This window comes from Pleurodeles waltl, chromosome 5 (assembly GCF_031143425.1).
Source record: "Pleurodeles waltl isolate 20211129_DDA chromosome 5, aPleWal1.hap1.20221129, whole genome shotgun sequence".
Taxonomy (NCBI): Eukaryota; Metazoa; Chordata; class Amphibia; order Caudata; family Salamandridae; genus Pleurodeles; species Pleurodeles waltl.
The window spans coordinates 1511769843-1511797505 of NC_090444.1; the positions used below are offsets into that span (position 1 = coordinate 1511769843).

Here is a 27663-nt window from a genome sequence, read left to right on the forward strand (position 1 = left end):
GCATTTCCCCCTTGAGCCTTTTTATTTTTATTTTTTTAGACTGGCGTGGGGTTTGTGTCTAAATTCAGAACCATTATCCAAGCGCTATGCTTGTCCAGAAGTTAGTGGCAGCCATTCTTTATAATCTTGGTTAGGGCTAAAGAGAAAGAGGACATACATCCAATGGGATGCTCTGAATAAAGGGCCATCCGTGATATAAGCTGTTGTTGTACTACTACAATTCAAAGTGCTTTGCAGTGTCCAATCTTAAAGCTGCAGGGATGGACAATATAAAAGTCATCCACAATGCTAGCAGGCTGTATTATTACAGTCATAATTTATGTCAGTCTTACTAAAGGGTGGCAGACCTCTATATGCACTGAAAGCACTACATCTGGATATTGTGTGGATTGTTTTAAAGGATTGGTGGTACCTGACAGCACGGGTCATGTCCTATGACTTTTCTAATTACAAGTCGTCACAGAATTACAGCTTTAAAGGTCAAATATGGGTAGGAGATATATTTCGGTGTGCTTTGGTTACAGACTACTGGTGCAGGTGCTCTTATTAGGACCGCCAAGATAACTAAGACTAATCCAGGGCCTACACTGATTACACTAAGGCTATCCTGAACCCTGGACAGTCCGTCTACGTATCACCCAAGGACGCTGTATATCTTGCCACAGCTGCCCACATACATTATGTAAAGAATTACAGGAGGAGGCACAGGACATGGGACAGAGACAAGGACGACATCACTGCAGAGGAATAGATTCCAATGCAATGTCAGACGCAGCATTCACCCTTTAGACTCAGCGTAACTCTGGGACACCCAAATGAGATCTGACACCATAACACTCTGCATCTGAGAATAGGAGATCAAGCAGTGCTTAATTCATGAAAAACACAATATGTTCCAGGGCCCTCATCAGAAGGCCACTGCAGTGTGACCCACTCATTGCTGCCAATGTCATATCAACACAACTACAAACCATCACACCCTACAAGTGTGACAATTCAGACTATTCTTTGCCCCCAAAGCTATAAGAATGGTTTTGCAAGCAGGTATCCCTCCACTAAAATGTCCATGGCTAATGGGTCTCTTTGCAGTCTTTCACAACCCAAGGGGGGAGGCTGCCTTACTTCCCTATAGTAAATCTATAGATCTCAATGTATTCCAATAGCCATGTACGGGGCTGAGGCGTGGAGGGGTTTCCAACTCCGATGCCATTCTAGGTGAAGAGAATAGATTTCTTCATAAAGTTTTATCTTCTCTCCAGTCTACCTCGTATTTAGTCACAAGGGACTCAGGCTCCTTTTTATTGAAGATATGATTAAGGTTCAGGCCGTGTTATTATGGCTCTCTATATGGAAAAACGATGAGGCTCTTCTAACAAGAGAGATCATTACTGACTTTCTTTAGACAAATGTCTACAGATTCAATGAATTGCTTATGTGATGGCTGTATTCAGCAACACTGGGATGGAACAGCTTTTTACGGACCCTGTAATATGTGTTAACATTAAAAGAATGTGTGTGGCTAACGCTTTTTATAACCTCGAGGGAATTCAGGAGGCTGAATCACTGGTGGATCAGGCAACTGTTTTTAAGTATCTTGACCTGTACACATCTGATTGTACCACCGCATAAATGTGGAGCGTTCACCGTCGATGGGAGTGCTCTTTATTGTTTCGATTCAGGTCTCATACTTGCATTATTTACCCTTGGGTTATATTCATAATCTGGAAGCTGTCACCTGCACATGTGACAAAACATCTGGCCAATGTATGATCCATGGGACGTTCTTTTACAAATTTTATGCATGATACAGGAACCTGTGGCTACTACCTCTTTTAAAAAAGTATTGTTGTAATATTGGTCAACACAGAACTGCTTTTAGGTTTTTACAACTTTTACTTGAAAAGGATGCCATTTGCAAATGGGATCCTTTTTAAAACTCTGTGAGGGCACACAGGTCTATGGTGCTACAAATGTTGCAATGCTGCTATACATTTGTATTGGTCATTACAGTTTGTATATTTTGCACCGTATCATCATGCACTGGATGTATTCAATTATGGAATTCTTCTTTTCTTACTAATTGCTTATTTATGTTTATCTGTAGTATGTATTTGCTTTTATGGATGCCTGTTTGCTTCTGAATAAAGATTTTATTGATTGGCTTGGCAAGCAGGGATCATTCATTTTAATGCATATTTAATTAAGAAACATGCTGTTGCTCTCTTCTCTAAATTAGACAGACAGTGCCACCATGTGGCAGACTGTCATGTGACCCAATGCTAAGAATTAAATACTGGTGCTGAGCACCGGAAACCTCTGGTTCAAATTAAGCACTGTGATCAAGTCAGCAGAGGGCAGGGATAATCAGAAAGAAATAAGTAAGAAGTGGAGTGGACAGGGAGGAGAGAGGAACAACAGTCAGGATTAGTGACAAGACAGAAAGACGATAATCACCATGACAGAAAGGAAAGTAATAAATAAGAAATGTGTATAGTTTTTCTTTTTCTTATGGAAATGTATATAAGATCCAACAGAAAATAGGTGAAAGGAATAGGGTGGACGGTTATGTGAAGAATCAGAATCAGTACAATGAGAATCAGTGCTGGGAGAGTTCAGAAATGGAGCACCTTACCAGCAACTATGCTGTCTACAATCTCTATCTGCTTACTGATTTTTCCGGTGAATTTGCTTCTGCACTCTAATCTCAAATTGCATGAATACCAACAAAATTATGCATTTGTGTGCATTCACCTTCTTGTAAGGTTGGCAAACCCAGTAAAAATCACAAACCTCCCATAACATTACATTTATGAGTACATACATTCTATTACAACAGTAGAGTTTTAGAATGCACAAGTACACTGTGAATCAGGATCTGGAAATTTAACAATCTAAATTGCACTTCAGTGCACCAAAACATTCTGAATATTTGTCACTTTAACACTCCTACTTTCTCCTTTTACATAGCCTGCTACTCATGTAAACCAACTTGAACTGTCCCTAGTAGTACCTACATGTTTGGAATGTTGTATACGGTTAATTGTAATGTACCGCGATCTGCTGCTTCTCAAAGTCTTTTTTGTGTTTTAGAAATACCGAAACAAGAAAAAATACTTGCTTATCAAATTGGTTGTTCGATCTATTAATCCACATGATAGCAACTATATTGCACTGCAGCTGAGTTATAACAAGTAACTTACCAGTAGGAGAAAGATGTTCCCTTCTGTACTTCATTTCCTGTATTCTTTTTTCCATTGCATTTCCCCGGTGTACTACTGTAGTTTTTGGGCTATACATTAATTCACCATCCTCATCAAATAATAAAACGGGAACATCAAATCCTGAAAAGGAATATAGTACTATTTTTAGTTTTATATATCCAGCAAAAACTCTGTATCATAAATAACTCAAGAACCTGGATATTCAGGATAGAAGGAAGAGGACTGAAAAACGAGTCTTACCTTTCACCAGTTTAATACAGTGGAGAACTGTTAAGGTCCACAAAATGTCCTTGCCCCACCCGAAACACCCACCCTTCGGAGAAGATTAGGGCTTTTATCCCCAAACTGCCCCCTGCCCAACCACACCCAGTCCCACTTGAAGCTTAGACCTGACTGCAGTCAAATCTGTCAAGTACAAACAGTGTGCTATGAAAGTCTCACAATTCTTAAAGCTATATGCTCAGAAGCACTTAAGACACAGGCAACATATCATGAAAATCAAGACGGCACTTCAAATCTGTCTGTTGTACAAACGTAAGGTGTTTACTATCCAAGACCTTATCATGGTCTGATGTGATACTAAGTCATTCTTCAATTCAGGATAGGGGTTCAGCACCACAAATATCGAATTCACACACAAAGGCCCCAGCCACACAATTCTTTCCAAGTGCTAAACAAATGCCCTAAAATAAAAAAAAAGTAACTCAAACACCACTTAATAAACATGGAATAATTCTCTCTCTCCTTCTCTCACCTCCCCCCTCCCTTTTTTTATTTTTTTAAATCTCTTAAATTGGGTAAGCCATCTCCGCGCTGCGACACGTAAGACTGGACATCCCAAGTCTGGAAAACGGGGACTGGATGTATCATACAGAAGGCTGAGAGTTAAATTCAATGCATAATTTAAAAACAGGCATGTTAATTGTCTTGGCAAAAATAGATCTAATAAAACCTCATAAAAGAAATCCAGCTGAAACAGGTAGAGACAATTAACTAGGGCAAATCATGATACCACATTAGATTTTAGCAGGAGCTTGCATGTCGTTGTACCAAAGAAAGCAGTGAGTGCATACATCACCGAGTTAATTGTATTTATGCGGGCCTTTGCATCTCAAACCCTTTCAAGTATTTCTGGTTCATTATTCTCAAAACGTGTCTACTAACAATGCATTGTGGGCCACAAATAGGTAAAAATACTGGATTTCACAAGGTCAGAGACGTTGGGTTGATGGTCAAAACAGAACTTAAAACGGCAGAGTTTTATATCACAATTCTATAATGATATGGTCTTAGTATGGAGGCCTACAAGTAGCATTCTGGCTGATGACAAACAAATTTAATTTAAATTGAGCATTGTGTATATATAGATACAAGTTATTGATACTTTATTACAGAATGCGTCAATTTCTACACAGTGCCTAAAATGTAGCTTTAGCAATCTTACCAGCAGTTGCTTTCTGTACATCCAACTCTTTTGCCATTTTGTCAAATTTTCTTTGCAGCCTTCGATCAGTTTCTGGAGTTTTTTCTATAAAGTCTTTTGGTTGCATACATTTGCGCTACAAAACAACATGGACAAAATCCAACAGATTTAATTTATCATGGATACAGTTCTTGTTACCATAATACCTGGATATGGTTTACAAATCAGGCAAAGACGACATCAGGATCGGTACATTTAGCCTTCTAATCATAGGTCTTTATCCCCCACCCCCCCTTTCTAGGGATGGCTTGGCCATCACTGGAATGGAGAGACCCAAAGGCTTTCCTAAAGCATCTGGAAACCAAATTAGTTAGTGTTGCTTGCCACAAGGCATCCCTTTTAGTTGCAACTCTTTTTTATCGCAGGATGAACCACAGGAACATTGCGTATTATATAAACGAAATGGTGGAGGTGAGGGACTTAAAGGAATAAATCATGTCATTAAACATACAAATGTGTATATATTCAGTTGTATACTCACTTTCTTTTTAATTAACTGAGGTAATCCATCATTGGTATTTATTGCAGGAAATGAAGACTCGTCAATGTGTAGTCCAGCTTCTATACATCTAGGCAACAATGTCAACTGTTAAAACAGCTTTGCGTATGCTCACATACTATATTTAATTGTTCTTGCTATTAAGGAAGTTAAAGGACAATATAGAACACACAGAACGACCAAACTCAAGCCCAGCCTCATCTATATTTGTGGCATGCTATTAACACAGGGATCCGCAATACAACTATACTTATAGTAACAACACAGCGCAATCCAATCCTGCAAGAAAGCAGTAAATTGTTAAAATGGATATCATAATTTGTTAAATACTATTTCAGAGCATTTCTTTGGAAGATTCTTATGGCCTAAGAAAGAGTAGCACAGCAAAAACAAACATTCTTATGCAATTGAGCAATCGCTGCACGTGAGCGTTTGTGGGTAGGCCTACGGAATGGCCATTGGCTGTTGCTTTATCCAGCCGTTTCGTTATATATGTTAAGGCTGACCATAAATGTGTAGCACACCGAGGTCTGCTAAATACTACTTGGCATTGGGATGGATTTTAGTAAAAATATCTTCCTCTGATCTCTTTGAATTTCATCGCTCCTGAACAAAGCTATCAGCTCAATGTGTGACAAAACTTCACCTGTGTTTGAGGAGATTGCAGCTGTCTTCGATTACTAAATTCAGTCAGGTTTTATTCCACATTACTGCCCAGAGGTGCTTTAAAATGCGCCATCCCGTGGGCCGCATGTGGCGAATCTGCATGAGAGCTGAAGCTGACAGAGTGTGTTACTATATATCAGGAGACCCGACCAGCTCTGTGTGTTGTGGACATTCCCTGCTGCAATGGGTGGGGGCAGCTCGGCATTGGAAAGAACTAGGTGATCGCAACAAAGAACCCATTCAGGTGGATATCCAATGAGCTCTGCATACACTTCTACATCAAGCTGTGCAGCATTTGGCACTAATCTTAACAAAGATGTCAAAGCAGTACACGAAACTCCTGCACTGTAGTGGTGTTTACATCCTCTTATGTTTTCGTGAATAGCACAACCCATTGTCTTCAAAATGAACCACTTGGCAATGCCATTTCCAGAGGTTCTTGGATGGATGGAACAACGGAACCACTCCACAAAGTGTACTTACATTCTTTTACGTCTTTGTCATGGTTACTGGTCCTGTACATTTATTGTATCCACTTACATTTGGGGACAGCTAATTATTTGTTTGGAATTACACTGTCATTACAGACACATGAAAGGGCATTGACCAAACCGTAGCTTTTGGCCACTCCGAAAAGAAGTAATATTGCCAAAATACAGAGTATTGTCCCTTTTAGCCTAAACCATTTCTAAGATTATTTGTGAGGCCTTCCTTAAAAAAGCTGTTTTGTAACGTTTTAGTGAGTGAAATAAAATATGTATTTGCAACTTCAGGTTTATTAAATTGTGAAGGCAGCTACTCCACGCATTGAAAAAAGAGCAGAAATGGATATGATAATCAGTGAATGCAGCACTTGTATTTCTAAAACATGGGTTGACAATAAAACTCAAATACAGAGGAACCAGGTTTACAAAGAAAGAAACGTGTTAACAAAAACAAATGTGTTTGTTTATTTTTCTAGCCATAAGTTATACATTTTAATAGCAGGCTTGCTTATTTTCCCAATTTAGTGGTCCTCAATTTGACAACTTCGTAAATATTAAAGTTAAGGTTGGCATATCTGGATCTACCCCTCAAGCGAGTGATTTTCTCAATTACTATCTTTCCCAGGTGGGTGACATACGGTACCCCCTTCCGTACATTATAAGGATACCCTAAATACCTAAAAGTTTCATAACTACCAAGAGTAACAAGATCGAATGCAAAGTTATAGAAGGTCATGAAACTTTGAGATGATTTGGAATATTCCTTTAGCGTATGGCAGAGGGTATTTTATCCATTGTAATATATGGTAACATCACTGTTCCCACAATCCACTTAAATCCATGGTGTTTTGCTCATTCAAATGAAAGAGAAAGTACGGTTGCAGACATGAATAAAAGTAGAATCTATAGTGCAAAACATAACAGTAAGCTTTCAGTAATTTATTGCAAAAAATATATCAATCTGTTTAATGTAAATCAAATTAAACAAATGCTGTAGCTTACAATGAAACACACAAAGATTCAATATTTCCTGTAATGACAGTGTTGAAAAAATACAGACATGTTGCTATAGATACCTACTTTCTGCTGATCCTTGTTCAGTTCATTTTAGAAAAAACAGATCAGACGTATGAAAAGCCTAACCTGTTCTAGTTTACGCTGCTTGAACTGCAGCTGTCATTATGCTCTGTGACATTTCTTTCACCGTAACTGCTGGCTCTGGCAGCAGACGTTCTGATTTCATAGCTCAACTGTAATAACTTACTGAAGTTGAGTGGCAATGTCATTTTAATATTCCAAGGGCTGCGAGACTTCACATCTTGACTGTAATAATGAAAGCAGACGACTGGGAATTATACCTTTAGTAACGCAAAACACAGTCAATGAAAATAATGAAGATAAAATCCATTTATTCCCATTTTTTGTCTTTTTTGGACTCAGAAAATCAAAACGAACAAACATGATATTGGTAACTCACTTTTCTACCCAAAGGACAGATACCAATTTAACACCAGTTTTTGTTGCCTTCTTCCATGTACCCTGATGTCCATCCTTGAAAACAACATGAGTGACTTCCTTGTTAAAAAATTTGGAAACCTACAAGAGGATCAAAGAAAACAAATGTTAACAAAATGTCCACCAACAAGGCCAAAGAGAAGTTCTCATGGCTACAACTAACTTAAAACATGTCAAGCAACGTTTTATAATATGCGAAAGGGTCATGGGTCACTCAGGGTTACAGGGTCTCTACGCCAGACCAAATACTAGAGTCAAACCTATCACCACTTGAGCCGCAGAGTGATAAAGCAGAGTGATCAAAAGATTTCTCAGGGAGTTGCTGTGGATTTAGAGACTCAAAACCCAGAATACAATTAACATACCAAACCAAATTAATGTTGAATACCAATTAACATAACATGAAATATAGCACGTCCAGTGGTTGGGTGCAGGTCCTAGAGCCCAACTGTCTGTTTGCAGCCCACCATGATTGAACAGGGACACTGGCTGTACCCAGCAGTGGTTGGCCGCAGGCCAGGCCCTGACCCAACCCATTGCAAGCCTACATTCACTGCACATAGCCTCCGGGCAGTCACGCAGAGGCTGGCCTCTTTTGTATATTTTTCTGGGGGGCAGGTTACAGACCCTACTTCTGGTTTGCAAGCCCATTTACACTTTGTCAATCTTCGCTCGACCTACTGCTGGGGTCCATGGACCTGGTTCCATGGACCCTGTGTGAAGCTGAGCAAGGGCCTACAAAAGTCTGCGACTTTGCAAGCGTTTTAGGTCCATCTCACTTGAGCAAGATGGTTGGGAGATGCCATGCTGACCTCTTTTGGCCCCTTTACCTTTTATTCCCTCAGGGCATGCTGGCTGAGCCCTGCATCCTGTAATGGCGACCAGCCAGTCAGAAGCGACAGGTCCATGGACCCAAAGTGGACAAGGCGGGAATTAAAAGCTTTAGTGTCCAATCAGGTTTGATTATTTTTGTTTGTTTATTCCACAGACAGTATGCAAACTTTGGTTTGGAGACCATCCACAGACTAATGGATACTCAAGATATCGCTAAACCTATTAACCCTTTCAAGACCAACCCAAACTATTTAAATGCTAATTTCATTAACAATACTCAACAGATTTTTATTAGATCAAGCACAGGAACTTCCTTGTTCTACTTTCAGGCCATCCTTTGTGTAATTTCGCTTAGTCACTTTTTTGAAGAAGAAGAGAGCAAAAAATTGGAGTTGAACTGTGAAGCCAATTTTTTGTAGCCCTCCTTTTCCCACCTCTCTTTGGATGGCTCTGCACGAAACTTGACAAGAAAAACCCCTAGCAAATGAACTGTTTGAGAATTCATACAGATTCAAACTGTGTCAAAGTTATTAAGAACACAAAGAAAAATGCCTTTTTAATGGAGACTTTGACCTAACCATACCTACACTGTTGTCATCATGCATTCTGTATGAGACCTTTTCTTTGTGTGAAACAAGACTACAAACTACCCAGGAAAAACATAATAAAGTACCCTTATTTCACAGTGGTACTTGTTGCCCACTTCCGAAGGGGTAGGACAACAGCCAAAATGTTAACGTCCAACTTCTATGATAAACAGATAAAACAGAATCGGGTGGTGAATAGAATGTTTGATAGAACATCCAGGCACTGATTAATAATGGAGAAGTCACATTAACTAAGAACACCAGAGCAATGAGCCTGCTTCATGTACAGAATAGACAGCTGTCAAAAGAGTTGCTTTAAATGTGACAGTAGAATGAGCTTTTCAGGCATGAATCCTTTCAAGAGCAATAAAAGGAGGTGAATAGTAACTCCTCTTTCCAAAGTGCTTTGAGATGTGTATGATAATGTACTACATGACTGGCATGTTAATATAATGAGATCTGTGTGACCAAGTACTACGTGATTAGCAAGTTAATATACCATTGGGAAGTAAAAGAACTATAGATTGTTTAGGTTGCCCATATTAATTATAAGATAGTCAAGGAAGGTATAAAAGAGCAGTTGTAGCACACAAGGTATGTAATATGCTGAGCGTGCCCAAAGTTCAGCCATTTAAAAAAACGCAAGGAACAAACCTTAATACAAAGATGCCCATTCTCAATACTACTATTCAGTTTCAATGGTTAAGTTCAGAACTACAATAATGGCATGTCTTTAGAGAGGGTGCAGGGTAGACCATTAGGGAAAAGGTACAAATAACGCACAGCACCAAACTCCAAACCAGCACTCTTTCAAGAACAAAATATAGAGTGGCAATAAAAGCAGGCATGAAGATCATTAATAGGAACAGACAATCGGTGAACACCAAGGCACAATAAGGGAGGAGAAAGAGTATGACCCTGCTCAGGTTTGACTGGGGCCGATAATGAGATCGTGAAGACGTTATTATAGTTGGGCACAGTTTGTGAACCCGATTGATTCTTCTGAAGGGTCTAGTCATAGACTCAATTACATGGTGGTCTGTTCAAACCCTTTTTCTTCAAGAAGCAACAAAAAGGCTGTGGTGACTGACCATTAACTCAACATGTGAATGCTGGAAAGAACAAACGCTTGCGGGCAGTCTCTAGCTACTTTGGGGTTACTCACCTGTGGTGTTCACATTCTGTCTTACTAGCATCTCTATAACTAAACAGGTTTCTGAAGATGTGCTGTACATGACTGCTATGCTACAGCTACTCCTGTACAGTCCCTAGGTAAATTCTGACCCCCACTGGAACTTCTTCACAGCTACCAATACACAAGCAGAAAGGCAACATTAATGGTACCAATAAAGCAAGACATACTTAAACCTCATGTCTCATAAGGAATAAGACCACAATCTTGTCATGGTAAAACAAGTTTTGAATAAGTCAAACTTGGGCTTGCCCCAATTATAACTATGCAACAGAATACACAGGCCTAAGAAAGGAAAATATGTACAATATTTAGAAGTGATAAAACATTTAAATAGCCAAAACACAACACAATAAAAAATCCAACAAATAATTTCTCAAAATAGAGAAAACATTAATGAGCAAAATATCACAAATCAAAAAAAAAAAAAAAACAAGTGAAGGAGAGATATGATTTTTAACACAAATATTTAAGGCTAAAAGCACCAAGAAGAAGTAAAGCACCCATTCAGTAGTCAAGCTTCACAATTAACCAGGACCTAGGCACAACTTCAGGCAACCGCGATGGTCAGATATGGCATTCACGATTGTCAAAAATGTAAACTTCTGACTTATCTTACATGACTTAACTTCTGTTTTTTCTGAGTGGTCACCCAAGATTCTTCCCCTTTTGCTGGACCCCATATTTGTTGGTTTTAGAACCTGCACTTTACCCTTGCTAACCAGCAGTAAAGTACCTATGCCCCCCCCCCTTAAACATGGCTGAATTGGCATACTCCTGATTGGCATATATAACTTGCCTATGAGTCCCTAGTATATGGTACAAAGGGTATCAAGTGCCTGCAGGTAAAGTGGCACTAGTTGACTGCAGCACCTATTGCACTGAGAGAGGGTAGTTTAAATATAACATATAAAAAATGTGAAATGCTTATACTTAACAATGCTGTGTACAAAACGACTGCAAAATAGTATTCGCTTGAAAATATTCCTAATGATTTATAAGTATGAAGTTGCTATTGTACACATATACTAATGTCGACTATAAGAAATAAATTGCTTGCATTATGATTAATTGAATATGTTAACACCTACGAGGATTACGTTTATTAGAATCCATAAGTCTTAAGTTAGCGTGAGTTGAAAACTTAGTCATGTAGCTCTCATATTAAAGCATATTTTTCTGTGTCCTCAGTGTGCTGACTCGCAAAAGGCCATGACCCAGCATTTGTTCTTTTCTCCGCTTTTTGTAACAATGCTAGTTATATTCGCATACGCTTGCTAGATGTTTTAGTATAAGATTTATACTTTTTGCAACAAATATGGAAACTTTCAAGGACATTCAACCCTGGAAAAGGGAACTTTTGACCTGATGAACGTGCCAGAAAATGAAGTAACCCCGGGTGTGCCACCTACGAAGACGTCAATTATGAAGGCCAATCAAAGTGTTATGAATTATCATGGAATGACAAGTGCATTACTTAATGTATAATTTGATAGGTTGAAGATAGTGGGGTGTAGCGACTATCCAATAGAATTTTGGCGGAATGTATTGTGAAAAAGGGATAAAAACTCATGACACGGAAGACTCAGAGAATTAGGTAGGGAATGATATCAATTGCATCCAGAAACTCTGTCACTCTGTTTGGTGATTTGAGACTTAAACCATCCTTATCCATAGATAGCCCCATTACACTTTCCTCCTTATGAGGGAAGTGTCCCCTGTCCCTTAGACGAAATAGATTGACGGCGATTAACTGATGTCCTGAAGACGAAGACTGATCCTGAATGCTGACTCACTCTGAGGAGGGTAATTATGACAATTGCTACTGTGATTTGTCTATATGCTTTTTCTTTCTAGATACCAACTGCTGTATTTTTGGTTAGAGACCCTAGTTAGATGTTTTCTAAATTGATGTTCTAAATTGTTTTGCATGAAGTCCAACATTCTAATGCCAATTAGTGGTTAGTGTAGGGGTTCACCTTCACTGACGCGACGAACATGACTGACGACATGCTATGCTGAATGAAGACGTATACGGTGTTCTATGTACTCTGATCTGTGTATATCATATATTGGTGTTTTATGTTCATCATCTTCGCACTGTCAAAATCTTATCACAGTTGCCATATTGTGGCTATGCTCTTTTGCTTCATGGGTTTGAGATTAATACTCCTGCTATTAGATTGTAATCAATAGGGAATAAAATTCACAAAACTTCCCAAAAGGTGTGGTTATTCATGACTGTAAGGTCATGGTTGCGCCGACAGTTTAACCAATGTCTAAAGTAAAGTATGTTGTGGTGTTATATGTTGATAATATTATCGATATATTGCTTGACATATTGATCAGTTCTCGTTCTACGGTGTCTCACCACTGGGTCAAAAGATTAATCGGCCTAAAACGAGTCCTAATGTGTATAAATCAACATAGAGGGACGCGTTAACAGTTCTGGTAGCAGAGCGACGGTTTGGCCCTTGGGGGCCCTAGAACGGAGTTTCGTTGTTTAATTTGTTTTTCTGTGATAATTCAATTCGGAGGTATGATGGGTTTCTAAGTTCGCCATGGCTTTCCTGGGATCTCGGAGCCTGCCTAAATGAGTTGGGAATGTTCTCGGCGCCATAGTGTGCGTGGTTAGGGTCTTTGCGCTTGCCTAAGCTTATGCATTTTGCAGGTGATTGTGAAAATCTGTGTGAATTTAGGCCAAATTAAATGTGGTTTAGCAGGAGTAGGCGTACTCCACAGTATGAGAGTAGGGAAGTCGGCGTACTTCATGTGAATGTAGCGCTTGTTGCTCAAAAATTATCCACGTGGTTGGTTGTTGTGTGGCTGTCGAGGTCTAAGACTCCGGAGTATGAAGATAAATGTGGTTTATGTTGTAATCTGTGTGGTTTAATAGGTCAATCGGGCGTGGTTGACAAGCCAAGTTTGAGTTATAATGTGTGTATGAAACCTTCGATGGAGATTTGACAAATTCTAAAGTGCACTAGAAGGAGTCATTGACAAGTCGAGAGTAGAATTTGCGGGTCGAATTCTGCTTGCGTATGCGGGAACTGATAAGGAGAGAGTAGCGGCTGAGGCTTCAAGTGAAATCTCTGTAAAGTTCTGAAGCGAATCTGTTATCCTTCCTGTAGTAAACCGACAGATCTGTGTTGTCATTTTAAGGTGCTCGCAATAATTTGCATTAGTTTGTGTGAGTTGTAGGGGTTCAGTGAGAAGCGGACAAGCCGCAAGACTTTGTCAGCTGCAGTGTGCGTGAGTGTGACGTCAGTGGTGCCGCGCTGAGATAGGTCAGATGTCGAGAGGGGTCGCGCACGGATTGGCTGCCGTCCGTGAGAGGCAATAGGTTGAGAAAGGGCTGGTGAAGAGTGTCCTGGGAACTAAGCCATTTCTGATTAAATATGAAGTAAAAGAATCGCAAAAAAGAATTTTGTCAAAGCATTTAAGAGCGCTCTAAAGGGAGATGTATATATTGTCGCAACCGATGGGGAACCTACACCACCTGAGGATACTCCAGCCTATACGGTTATGGAAGAAAAGGGTGTTGCACCTTGTTTATGGATGAAACAGTGGCGCAAATTAACAGAGAAAGAAGGATGTCTAGCGTTCCCAGAACATGGGACATTTAATCCAAAGGTACTAGAAAATCTGAGGTGGATGTTAAGTACGCAGAAACCACCTCCGAGACCGGCACAATACGAGGCTTTGGCGATCTGGGACTTGATGGCTCTTAAACATAGACAAGAAAGGTTTCAGAGAAGACTGAGAAGGGCAGAGAAATCCTATGCAGAGGCTAGATGGGACAATGAGAGCAAAATGTGGAGACGGGGAATTGTAGACGGGTTGAAGTTGTTCCCAGCAATAACCCAGGGAGAAGAGATGCAGGGAAAGAAAGCCTCTTGTAAAACTGACAAAGACTCAGGCAAATCTAAAGAAAATAAAGAGATCTTGGGAAGAGGACGATGATTCAGACGATGAATAATTCATGGATAGACTGTTACATGATCGTCCACCACCGTATGCGGTGAGCGACAGTGTTCCAAGCACTAACATAGATCCTGGGAACCAGACGCAGGAAAAGGGAGTTACTGATACAGTACAGACTAGCGATACAGCTTTGATACAGAATGGTGTCAGTGTACCCACTGCACCAGACTTGCCGATACAGTTGCAGCCTCCACCGCAGATAAAGAGAATCTACCCTGATGTTCCAGTGCTTGAGACTACTACAAACTTGATAGTGCCGCCAGACCCGATATATACAAAGCCAAAACTAATACAGATTGAGTCGACTCCGAAATTAATGTCTCAACCACCACCACAGTTGATACCAGGGTATAACCCTGTAGCGGGACCACCGTTAGTACCTGTTCCGGGTACACTAGAACAGACATATGGAGTTGAGGCTCCAAGAAGTCTGGGTCCAGGACAAACACCTGCCGCTATATCGTTACCCATTACTGTTGGTCCCCCCGTACCATTGTATGCACAGGGTAAAACAGGGGTGTGTGATCAGGGAGTGATGACACAGGAAGCGCTAAGAGGAGGGTCTATGGGAACTCCACAGATAATGGCTCCTGGAGAACAAGTAATTAAACAGCCCAGACCCTTGATGGACCTTAGTCCAGTAGGGGCACCTCTCGAAGCGATGCGACAAGCAGGATTGGGAGTTTTAACTCCCCAAACCATGAGTACAAATACCTCACACTCTCCAATAATACATGCAGGGAATATTTCACTGCAGGGTTTTTCAGTACAGCAGTTAAATGAATGGTTAGAGAAAACTTATACTTCACAAAAGACTGCAGTGGCTACAATTGAACCTGAGAAAGAAAAACAAGATGAATACCTGAACTTTGTACGACTAGGGGCGGAAGCTGGCGAGTTAGTAGAAGGGACAATGGGAGTAAATAGATTGGAATCATACACAGAGGCAGAATTGAGATACTTGTGTCCCAAGATAACCAAGGAAGTAGGCAAAGTACATCAGAGATTAGCAAACTTAGCAGACAAATACAATATCGATATCGGAAACACTAAGCATTTGAAAAGGAGTTACAGACTAGATTTTGACTCAAAAGATTTTGAACACATGAGATCTGCAGGCATGAAGGCACATCTGAGAGAGCTGTTGCGGAGTGCACAAATTTGGGGTGCATTGGAGAAATGGGAAGGCCGATGGGCAAAGAAAAGAGATAAGGGAAAGTGAGATAGCCCAGGACCTAATCAAGCTAGAACCTCGCCTGATTTGGAATCAGTAAAAATATTGCCTATGAGAGAGACAGCTGGCGGTGTTTTAGTACATGTGCCGTGGACTAGAGGAGACATTTTATCTTTTACGAATGATTATCCTAGATTAAGAGAGAAGCCAATCGAGTGGTATCAACAAACGGACAGGTTTGTGAAACTTGCAAAGTGTCTCTGGGAGGACTTGAATACTTTGTTTGAGATCATGTTCCGCCTGATTTGTGGCTCGAGTGCAAGAGAGGGGTAGATTGGCCAACGAAGGAGCCAGCAAGAGATAAGGTGACTGGTGCACCTTCAGAAGAGGTGATGAAATATTATCATAAAGTAATTGAGTTCTTGAAACAAAAGGTGTCGCCGAAGGTAACCGACTGGCAGAAAATCGACCGGACCTCTCAAGAGGTTAAGGAGTCAATACATGCTTATTATGAGAGATTGTTGAAAGCATTTAAGCATTACAGTGGTACTGAGACTATCGAACCGAAGGACATGAATAACCTTGTGTTTAGATTCGTCGAAGGGTTGAGACTAGAGGTTAGTCAAATGATTAAGAATCATTTGATTTGTTGGCAAGCTAAACCGATTGATGAGGTGTTGCAGTATGCAAAGTACTGTATTGATGAGATTGAGTTGAAGCAGAAAAAGTTAAAGGAAAAGGTGATGGTGATGCAGATAAAGGCTGCACAGGCTGGAATACAGGGAAATGGAGTTCAGCAGATGATACAGCAACAACCGCAAATGAATCGTGTGTTTCAGGCACAGCCGAGAGGCCGAGGGTTTGTGAACCGCGGATTAGACATGAATAATGTTGTTGTTCAAAGAGCGAAAAAGATGTCACCATGTCACGCGTGCGGGAGCGTGGGGCACTGGAAACGGGAGTGTCCGAATATGGTGCAGGATGGTGCAGTTCAGCAAAGCACTAATGTTGGTACCTTACAAAATTCACGAGGCCCAAAAATAAGACATCAAAACCCGAATTTTCAGAATAATCTGGTACAAATGCAAGGGGTACAGCCCATGCAGCAGATGCAAATGCCACGTTTTCAGTCAATACAAATGCAACCAGTGCAACAGCAGATTTCTATGGTGCCTAGACAGCAAATGCAATTACCAATGGCTCCGATGGGACAGCAGCAGGTGATGCTTCCTCAGCAGGTCACAGGTCAGGTAACAAATCAAAACAATACTGTACAACAGTTCCCACTACGAGGTGAAATTGGGATGAATGAGAATTGGTCAGATGATAGTTCAGACAGTGAGGAGTGCAGGCTTGCAGCATCCTTAGAAGTGGATCAGAGAGGCCCATATGTAGAAGGGAAGGTGATGGGCTATAAAGTTTCATTTTTGGTTGAGACAGGAGTCACACGCTCCACAGTTCGAAGTGCAGAAGTTCCAAGATTACCTCTCCCAGGGCGTACTATACGAGTGGTTGGAGTAGCAAATCAGTACCTGACTAACCCGATTACAGATCCAGTACAAGTTGAAATTGGCAATTTCCAAGGGCTACATAGATTTGTAGTATGTGATTCAAGTCCAGTATCCCTACTGGGAAGGGACTTACTCTGTAAGACAAAATGTTCGATTACCTGTTCAAATGATGGAATTGAAGTACAGACAAATAGCGACGATGAAGGAGATGAAAGTCAATTTATAGAGGAGGAAGCAGGAACAAATGAAGACTATCCATTAATTACCTTATTCCCAATGCATACTTTGATTGATCTGCCTGTCGAATTGCAAGGAACAGTGACAGAGAAAGTGTGGGATTTGACCAGCAAAGAAGTAGGATTGATAAAAGGGGTAGAACCAGTCAAAGTTCAGATCAAGCCGAATGCAGTGTTCCCACAGGTGCCACAATATCGCATGACCCAAGACGTCCTCATTGAGGTGTCACAAATAATTGCAGATTTTCTCAGACAGGGAGTTCTGAAAGAAGTCTTGAGCAGTCCGTGTAACTCTCCCATAATGGGTTTAAAGAAGCCCTGTGGAAAAGTTCAAATTGTGCAAGATTTGCGAAAAATAAATGAAATTGTGATAAAATGCTGCCCTGTGGTACCTAACCCAGCAGTAATAATGTTCCAAGTTCCCTGGGATGCTGAATGGTTTACCGTAGTAGACCTATCACAAGCCTTCTTTTCAATACCTCTACATGAGGACAGTCAATTTTTGTTCAGTTTCAAATTCCTGGATAAGGTGTACAGTTGGTGCAGAATTCCTCAAGGGTTTTCTGAGTCACCATCCATCTTCAATCAGATATTGAAAAAGGATTTGGAACCTCTTGTGCTGCCTTTTAATTCAACTCTTGTGCAGTACATCAATGATTTGCTAATTGCATCCAAAACCAGAGACAGTTGTAAATACGATACCATTGCATTACTAAATCATCTGGGGAAAAATGGACACAAAGTATCACCCAGAAAGTTACAATATTGTCAGAAAGAAGTGAAATACTTGGGACATTTGATTGAGAAAGGATCCAGAAGAATATCAAAAGAAAGGATAACAGCAGTTTTGCAAATGAATCCCCCAACAACAAAAAGAGATGTCAGGATGTTTTTGGGAATGGTGGGTTACTGTCGCCAGTGGATACCCAACTTCTCAATCATCTAAAAGCCTTTAATAAAACTGACAGGAAAGGAAGTCAAGGATGAGCCATATACTATAACTTTGTCAAAAGAGGAGCTTGAATCATTTGTAGAATTAAAAGAATGCACGTGCAGGGCACCAGTATTGGGAATGCCAGACTACGAGAAACCTTTTCTGTTGTTTTGTCATGAACGTGATGCTTGTTCTTTGTCTGTCTTAACACAGGTCCACGGAGATGCAAATCGCCCTGTAGCATATTTTTCAGCTACTTTGGACCCTGTCGCAGCAGCCTTACCGGGTTGTTTGCGTGCAGTTGCAGCAGTTGGTCAGAGCCTTTTACAATGTGAAGGCATAGTCATGGGATACCCTTTGACAGTAATGGTTCCACATTCAGTTGAAATTCTGTTGACACGAACTAAGACTCAACACATGACAAATACACATCTCACTAAGTATGAGACGATCATACTGGGGTCGCCGAATGTCACTCTTAAAAGATGCACTGTACTGAACCCGGCAACTTTACTTCCTAATGAAAGTGCTGAAGTCAAGGATGGGGAAGAATTTGAACATGATTGTCTTGAGGTGACTGAACTGTGCACCAAACCTCGCCCAGACATACAGGATACCCAGTTAAAAGAAAATTATTGTATTATGTTTGTCGATGGGTCCTGTCTAAAAGATTCTGCAGGAACATTGAGAGCCGGTTATGCGGTATGTACCATAACTGGCATTGTCGAAGCCTCCTGGCTCGAGAGAGTGTTTTCTGCACTAGTGGCAGAATTAATCGCCCTTACTAAGGCATGCCATGCAGCCGTAAATTTGAAAGTCACTATCTATACTGACAGCAGATATGGATTTGGAATTGTGCATGATTTTGGCCAACTCTGGTCACAGAGGGGTTTTATGACTTCCTCTGGTTCCCCTGTGAAAAACGGTGAACAAATAAGAGATTTGTTACATGCGATTCAGTTACCTCTCGAAATTGCCGTGGTGAAGTGCAGTGCTCACACCAGATCACAAGATTTTGTGTCTATGGGAAATGGTTATGCAGATCAGGTCGCAAGATTTTGTGCACTGAACTGTATATCGTTTAAGGAGCAATGGGAATTGTTACCACAAACTAAAAACGACATGTTTAAACCTAGCATTACGAGTGGTTGACACCTTAGACGAACTGAAAACATTACAAGGTTGTGCTAGCAAGGAAGAAAAACGTTCCTGACAAAGAATGCAATGTGTACAAAGAGCTGATGACCTATGGGTCTCAGAGGAGGGAAAGTTGGTTTTGCTGAATAGCCTTTTATCACAGTTTGCCCGGCTCTATCATGGGCAGGCACATCTGGGAAGAGATGCCATGATCACATCCTTTAAGATTGATTGGTTTAATCCAAAATTCAGACATGCCGCAGAAATCACTTGCCACCGGTGCGTCATCTGTCAGCAGATGAATGCCGGAAAAGGAACTGTGGTAACTTTAAGCCACATTGGGAGAGCTGGAGGTCCATTCAACAAAATGCAAATGGATTTTATTGAAATGCCTGTTTGTGGAGGATTGAAGTACGTGTTGGTGATTGTGTGTTTTTTCAGTCATTGGATTGAGGCATATCCCACACGAAGGAATGACAGTCTTACAGTTGCAAAGTTACTACTCAGGGAACTGATACCCAGATTCGGGTTTCCGGTTTCTATAGAATCAGATAGGGGGAGACACTTCAACAATGAGGGGATTAAACTTCTGTGTGCCGCACTCAACATTGAACAAAAGTTGCATTGTAGCTATCGCCCTGAAGCATCAGGATTGGTAGAGCAGATGAATGGTACATTGAAATCAAGGATGGCTAAAATGTGCGCAGCAACTAACATGAAGTGGCCAGATGCCTTACCTCTAGTGCTGATGTCGATGAGAAACACACCAGACAAGAAAACAGGACTGTCCCCCCATGAAATCCTCATGGGCAGAGCTATGAGATTACCAGCAGTACCTGCAAATGCACTAGTGAATATTACAGATGATATGGTGTTGGATTACTGCAAAGGTTTGGCTGACGTGATTCGCTCTTTTTCTCACCAGGTGGAAGCTAACACGTTGCCACCGATTGGCGATCCAGGCCACACCCTACAAGCCGGCGATTGGGTGGTTGTAAAGAAGCACGTGAGAAAATCGTGTCTAGAACCACGTTGGAAGGGACCATATCAAGTGATATTAACAACTACTACTGCTGTGAAGTGTGCCGGAGTTCCCAACTGGATACATGCCAGTCATACAAAAAAAGGTAACGTGTCCTGCTGAAGAGGAACTTGAAGTTTCCGGCACAGAGACTTCAGGAAGAGAAGTCTCAGGGTCAGAGAACAGTCAAGAGGGAACTGAGACTACTGGAGAACCCACTGAGAACAGTTTTGTCCCTCAAAATATCAGTGAATTCGAGAGAGGTGACAGAGTGCCTATCTCAGTAGAGGCAGCAGGAGAACTAAGCCAAGGAGAGGTTCTCCCAGAAGTAGACGAATACGGGTTAGAATCTGAACCCAATATAGAACCAGAAGAAGAAAGAGAAGGAGAGACCATAAATACAAATCAAAACGTGTCAGAGTTTCCTGAACCAGTTGCAGGTCCATCAAGAAAAAACACCATATCACAAGAGGAGGGTGCTGTCCAGCGTTCTGAAGGAAAACATCGAACCAAGACACATAGAGGTGACAATTGGCCAGACAAACCACACCCTAAGATAAGAGAGGTATCAAGAAGAGAGTGATACTTCACAAGCAGATGATTTGAGTGAAGGAGAACAACAAGGTGAACGAAGATTAAAAAGAAAAAGAATTGCAAACAGAAGATACACAGGTCCTGAATGGGCATACGCTACAACCTCTGAATGGCAACAAGAATTTCTAGCATTCTGTTTTGATCGAGAAGTACCAGGCCAATACTACGGTACCTGAAAATATTCAAAGAAAAACTTGGCTAAATTTGAAAATTCGAAAAATGGAAAGAAAGAGAGACTTAGAAATTATCGGAAGTGACATTAGAAAACCGGATTTGACTTTTAAGGAAACCTGATTACGACAAGCTGCTAACCTGAATTGACGAAAAAGGGTCCTGGAGTGAGTGAAGACGCTGTAATATACGCAGAACAAAAAGTTTAATCTCGAGTCGATTGTTGATCTGCTATTCTGATTCTATACAAACATGGCTTATAATAGAAATAGTAGCAAAGGAAGTAAGGTATGTGGTTGGTTAGGTCTTATAATAGGTATTGTGTGTGCAGTAATGATAGTGGGAGTGATTGTAGGAATGCCGTGGAGAGAGAAAGAAACTATTAACGCAACTTCAAAGCCTGAAACTACTACTGCACTAACACCGTGGGAAAGATTTGAGCAGGATGCAAGACATATGCATGAAGGAACTAATGCAAAGGGAGAACTATCTACTAATGTCTTCTATCGCTTACTAAATGAGTATGTGGAAACTATGGATGCGAAAGATTGTTATGTATGTACTAAAATTCCTTTGTCTGTGCAGGAGGGAGTTACCTATCAGTCTCCCTCTTACTTATGGAATTAGTTGCAGCCTATTACTAACAAGATTCTATAATCAAGAGCATGTGCAATACTTTTATCAAAATTTGGATGTTGTGTTTTCCTTTGTGCCTGTGATTGAGTTCTTAAATAAATTAGCTAAAGAACACAATATAAAAATAGTTAGAGGATTCTTTGAACCAACACTTACATTTGGCACTGCTTATGCACATTGCAACAATTTGACTTGCTTATTGTCGCCTGTAGAGAAAAGCTTTTTAGATCACACGGATGATAGACGCAAAGTACTGAAAGAAAGGTTAGAAAAAGGATTAGAGAAACGCACCTATGCGAATGATTATGCTTATACTACAATCAAGACGCAAGGCAAATTAGCTATAGATGCATTACACGTAGGTAGGCTCTGTGTATATAGGCCAAAATCTCATCAAGATAATTTGTTTGTGGGAACGAGTGAATGCAGGCATGTGTTTTTGTTTCAGAGTAAATGGACCTTTATGTTGAATGGACAAGATCCAGCAATTCCCGGAATCTATTACATCTGTGGGCTAAATGCTTATTACCGTCTCCCTAAGGGATGGTATGGAACATGTTATTTGGGAATAGTATTCCCAAAGATATACCAGATTGATGACTTAAAACAAATACCTAAAACGTCTGAATTACAACATCCTAGACAAAAACGAGAATCAGTGGCGGCTGTCATTGGTGATATATTTGGAGCCATAATCCCATCAGTAGGGGTTATCTTGAATTCCATGAAAATTCAAAAGTTGTCTAGTATAGTGGATAACATGTTGACACATTTTACAGGGGCTATACTCCTGATGGATACTGAACTTGCTGCAGAAAGAGCTATGACTCTTCAAAACCGGCTTGCTTTAGACATTCTTTTAGCAAAGAGTGGAGGAGTCTGCAAAATGCTTAATGAGCGTCATTGTTGCTCATTTATACCTGATAACAGTAAGAAAATTAGAAGCATGCTTACTAACCTTACTAGAGATAGTACAGATTTGAAAGATCTAAAAGAACTTGGTGTTTGGGAGAAATTTGGAAAGGGAATTGCCCGAGTCGGAAGCTGGTTTACCAACATTTGGAATGGGGTACTTGCAAAAATTCTCATGGGTTTACTGATTGTTTTGATTTGTCTATTAGGACTGTGGGGGGCATGTAAAATTAATGACAAGGTAAAAAGAAATTGGACCAACAGAGCCAGAAGAAATGAAGAAAGTGAAAGAGAGAAAATGTTTAATGAGATATGGGAAAGCTCACATAAAGTGCAAGATGTTGAAATGCATATTATGCGCAAGGTGAAAAATTAAGATCAAAGAGAAATTTGTGTGATGACTAGCGTCATCAGAGGAGGGACTGAGAGAGCGTAGTTTAAATATTATATATTAAAAATGTGAAATGCTTATACTTAACAATGCTGTGTACAAAACGACCGCAAAATAGTATTCACTTGAAAATATTCCTAATGATTTATAAGTATGAAGTTGCTATTGTACACATATACTAATGTCGACTATAAGAAATAAATTGCTTGCATTATGATTAATTGAATATGTTAACACCTACAAGGATTACGTTTATTAGAATCCATAAGTCTTAAGTTAGCGTGAGTTGAAAACTTAGTCATGTAGCTCTCATATTAAAGCATATTTTTCTGTGTCCTCAGTGTGCTGACTCGCAAAAGGCCATGACCCAGCATTTGTTCTTTTCTCCGCTTTTTGTAACAATGCTAGTTATATTCCCATACGCTTGCTAGATGTTTTAGTATAAGATTTATACTGTTTGCAACAAATATGGAATCTTTCAAGGACATTCAACCCTGGAAAAGGGAACTTTTGACCTGATGAACGTGCCAGAAAATGAAGTAACCCCGGATGTGCCACCTATGAAGACGTCAATTATGAAGACCAATCAAAGTGTTATAAATTATCATGGAATGACAAGTGCATTACTTAATGTATAATTTGATAGGTTGAAGATAGTGGGGTGTAGCGACTATCCAATAGAATTTTGGGGGAATGTATTGTGAGAAAGGATAAAAACTCATGACACAGAAGACTCAGAGAATTAGGTAGGGAATGATATCAATTGCATCCAGAAACTCTGTCACTCTGTTTGGTGATTTGAGACTTAAACCATCCTTATCCATAGATAGCCCCATTACACTTTCCTCCTTATGAGGGAAGTGTCCCCTGTCCCTTAGACGAAATAGATTGAAGGCGATTAACTGATGTCCTGAAGACGAAGACTGATCCTGAATGCAGACTCACTCTGAGGAGGGTAATTATGACAATTGCTACTGTGAATTGTCTATATGCTTTTTCTTTCTAGGTACCAACTGCTGTATTTTTGGTTAGAGACCCTAGTTAGATGTTTTCTAAATTGATGTTCTAAATTGTTTTGCATGAAGTCCAACATGCTAATGCCAATTAGTAGTTAGTGTAGGGGTTCACCTTCACGGACGCGACGAACATGACTGACATTATGCTATGCTGAATGAAGACGTATACGGTGTTCTATGTACTCTGATCTGTGTATATCACATATTGGTGTTTTATGTTCATCATCTTCGCATTGTCAAAATCTTATCACAGTTGCCATATTGTGGCTATGCTCTTTTGCTTCATGGGTTTGAGATTAATACTCCTGCTATTAGATTGTAATCAATAGGGAATACAATTCATAAAACTTCACCAAAGGTGTGGTTATTAATGACTGTAAGGTCATGGTTGCGCCGACAGTTTAACCAATGTCTAAAGTAAAGTATGTTGTGGTGTTATATGTTGATAATATTATCGATATATTGCTTGACATATTGATCAGTTATCTCGTTCTAAGGTGTCTCACCACTGGGTCAAAAGATTCATCGGCCTAAAACGAGTCCTAATGTGTATAAATCAACATAGAGGGACGCGTTAACAGCACCATTCTATAAAGTGGCACTATAAACATGGTTTCAGGCCTACTAACGTGGCCTGACTGTAGCAGTGTAAAAAATGCAATTCAACCAGTCAAAATAAACCTCAGTTTTACTTATTAATATGTGACTTATATAGGCCTTGCAGCCCACAAAGATGGGTGCATACTATTTAAAAGAAGAACATATAGAAATGTAGGGTTAACATGTCCTTACAGTGACTAGAACTCAAACACTATTTTCATTGTAAACACAGCAATGGAGAAGCACTCAGAAAAGTAGTCCAAGATGTAGGAAACTGTACTTCTTTGCAGATGTCCGCCACCCACTTTTTACCCCCATTAGAACATCGACTCTGACAGTGCACTGAGGACTGCTAAACAGACTTCAGTGCCAGTGCTCTTTCCTGCAAAACAGGGTATGCCTGATTGTTTGCAATTAGCACAGGACTTTAGCACCCTGTAAGTCCCTAGCAAATGGTATCCCTGTTACCTAGGGCATGGGTACTAAAGAGGGTCCCTATGGGCTACAGCATAACTTAAGCCACCCTAAGGGACCCACACACAAATTGCACACAGTCTGCCATTGCAGACTGTGTGTCAGGGTGCAAGCCCTGAGTGAAAACACGAAATGGCACACTCATTGTGTGCCGTGCCAAAGTCAGCACATGGATTATATGTAAGTTACCCCTAAGAGAGGGTGCATTATAATACATGTGAGGGCGTGTCTACATAAGCAGGTATGCCGCTGTGATGTCTGGTTCTATTCCCAGATATTGCAAGTGACCGGGTAGCCATCTTATATCATGTACTGGACAGTGGTTATCACGAGTGACCCAGTTACGTGATGGCAGCACGACAAATCGTGGTATTTGGTATGAAACACCTCATCTTAATAAATCAATACTGATGCCAGTATTGGATTTATTATGACATGCAGCCAGAGGGCACCTTAGAGGTACCCAATGAAACCCTACTAGTCCTCTAGGAGGCTGGCTGACTGGTAACAACCAGCCTGCCAACCACAGATGAGTTTCTGATCCCCTGGAGGTGAGACCCCCTGCACTTAGAGGTCAGAAACAATCCCTGCTCCGGCACGAGGTGTCATCACCTCCGCCAGCAGGATGACTAGTAATATCAAGGCCAAGGACTTCAAAGTTCCTGCCGCGTTTGATATGCAACCCTAGATTCCAGCAGACCTGGTAGAAGCAACCCCCTGCCCTGACGCCCATTTGGCACCACGGCATGTGGGAAAATTAGCTAGCCAGGAGGCGTGTCATACTTGCAGGCTGGGCACTCCCTTAAGATGCACAGCCTGAAATGAACATGAAAAGGAGAATTTCACCATTTTGTGTGGTGGAATTAGTAACTCTGAGACAGGGTGATGCCCACTCCCCACAGGAAGTGGTCAGATAAGGGGAGTAGTGACCCCAAGGGTAAGTAGCTATTGGCTACTACCTTTCACTCCTCTTAATGCCCCTAAATTGATTATTTAGGGAACGTCCTGACACCAGGAAAGCAGATCAAGTCAAGACTTCGACTGCTGGGAACCAAGCAATAAAGAAGAAGGACCAAGAGAGTGAGAACTTAAGACCTGCACTAAAGATTGGCGCCAAACCCTGCCAGGCTGCCTGGACTTCGACAATCGCAGGGACTGACTTTACAAGGCACTGGACATCCTCCCCAAACCATTGGAGGACTGCCCAGCACCCCAACAACCAGGAAAGATCTCCCTCGGAGTAGAGAAGTTACTCCCCTGCATTTGCAGGCACCAGAAGCAGCTGTCTGGTCCACTGTGATGCTGACCATCAGATCCACAGAGGAAGCAAGCTACCAGGAAGAGGTCACTGATTCTCTAGGAGGTCAGCCCTGTCTCCTCAGCAGGCTCCGAGGCGCTGACCCCTCCAGGAGCCCCACAGCACCAATACCCTGGGTACCAGAGCAGCCAAGGCTAGCTGTATCCAGTACGAGCACCAGTGCTGAGGAAAACCGACCTACACCACAAGGGACTTCAGGGACAGTGAGACCCAGTTCAAGCGTGGCCCAGCTCATCTATTTGCCCCTCTTCTGCTGAATCAAGATACAGAGTGTGTCTGACCGCCGCGTCCCAACGCCTCAAAGCACCCAAGCCCCACAGCCTGAGTCTGAGGGAGACAACGGTGTCAACATGGTCCTGAGACCCTCAATGGCGGAGCCAACCCTTTGGTGTGGCCAGACTGGTCCCTCGAGCGCTGCCTGAAACCTTTTCCTGCGGGAACCAAGCCAACAAGGATCTTCAGCACTGCAACTCAATGCCTCAAAGTACCATTGCACACGAGTCCCACAGCCCGGGTTCAAGTGGACCAACGGTATCCCTGCGTGCCCAAGAATTGAACTCGCTTTGGGTTCAGCTGTTTTGCTCACTTGCAGCCTCTTTTCCCCAGGATTGATTCCTATTAAGGTGAATGGGACACCCGGCGCTGTAACCCACCTTTGCCCCAAGACTCCCCAGTGCCTCCCTAAGTAAACTCTTGGTGCTCCCTTGGACCTTGCCCCATACTCACCTTAACTCCAGAAGACTGGTCCTGTAAATCATTGATGAGTGCCCGACTGCAGTATATGTGTTTCCCTCATAGGATAATATTACTGCTTTAAAGATACAACACAGTGCATTTTCTAAGTCTTGAAAATTCACCATCTTGAAAAGTACTTACCCGATTACAATGATCTTGGTGTCTAAATATAAAAATCTGTGTTAGTTATAGAAAATTATGTCAGATTTCCCCACTGAGTGTTTGTCTCACTTACTGGCTCTGTATATGCTCAACACTATTATCTGATAAGCCTAACTGCTCACCTACACCACCACGAAAAGAGAGCTTTTAGGGTTAATTCTTTAACCCGTGTCAG

At 41.1% G+C, this 27663-nt stretch overlaps 1 protein-coding gene across 2 annotated transcripts in view; it reads right to left on the minus strand.

The window, feature by feature from the left end:
• The window catches only part of MCPH1 (microcephalin 1), a 1086437-nt gene that overhangs the window by 1018656 nt on the left and 40118 nt on the right, over nt 1-27663 (minus strand). For both annotated transcript variants that reach the window (XM_069235811.1, XM_069235810.1), the window contains exons 3-6: nt 7832-7950; nt 5186-5273; nt 4666-4780; nt 3201-3341 (exon numbers count right to left, since the gene is read on the minus strand). In XM_069235811.1, coding sequence (XP_069091912.1) covers nt 3201-3341; nt 4666-4780; nt 5186-5273; nt 7832-7950 — 463 coding nt within the window. The remainder of the gene's footprint in view (nt 1-3200; nt 3342-4665; nt 4781-5185; nt 5274-7831; nt 7951-27663) is intronic.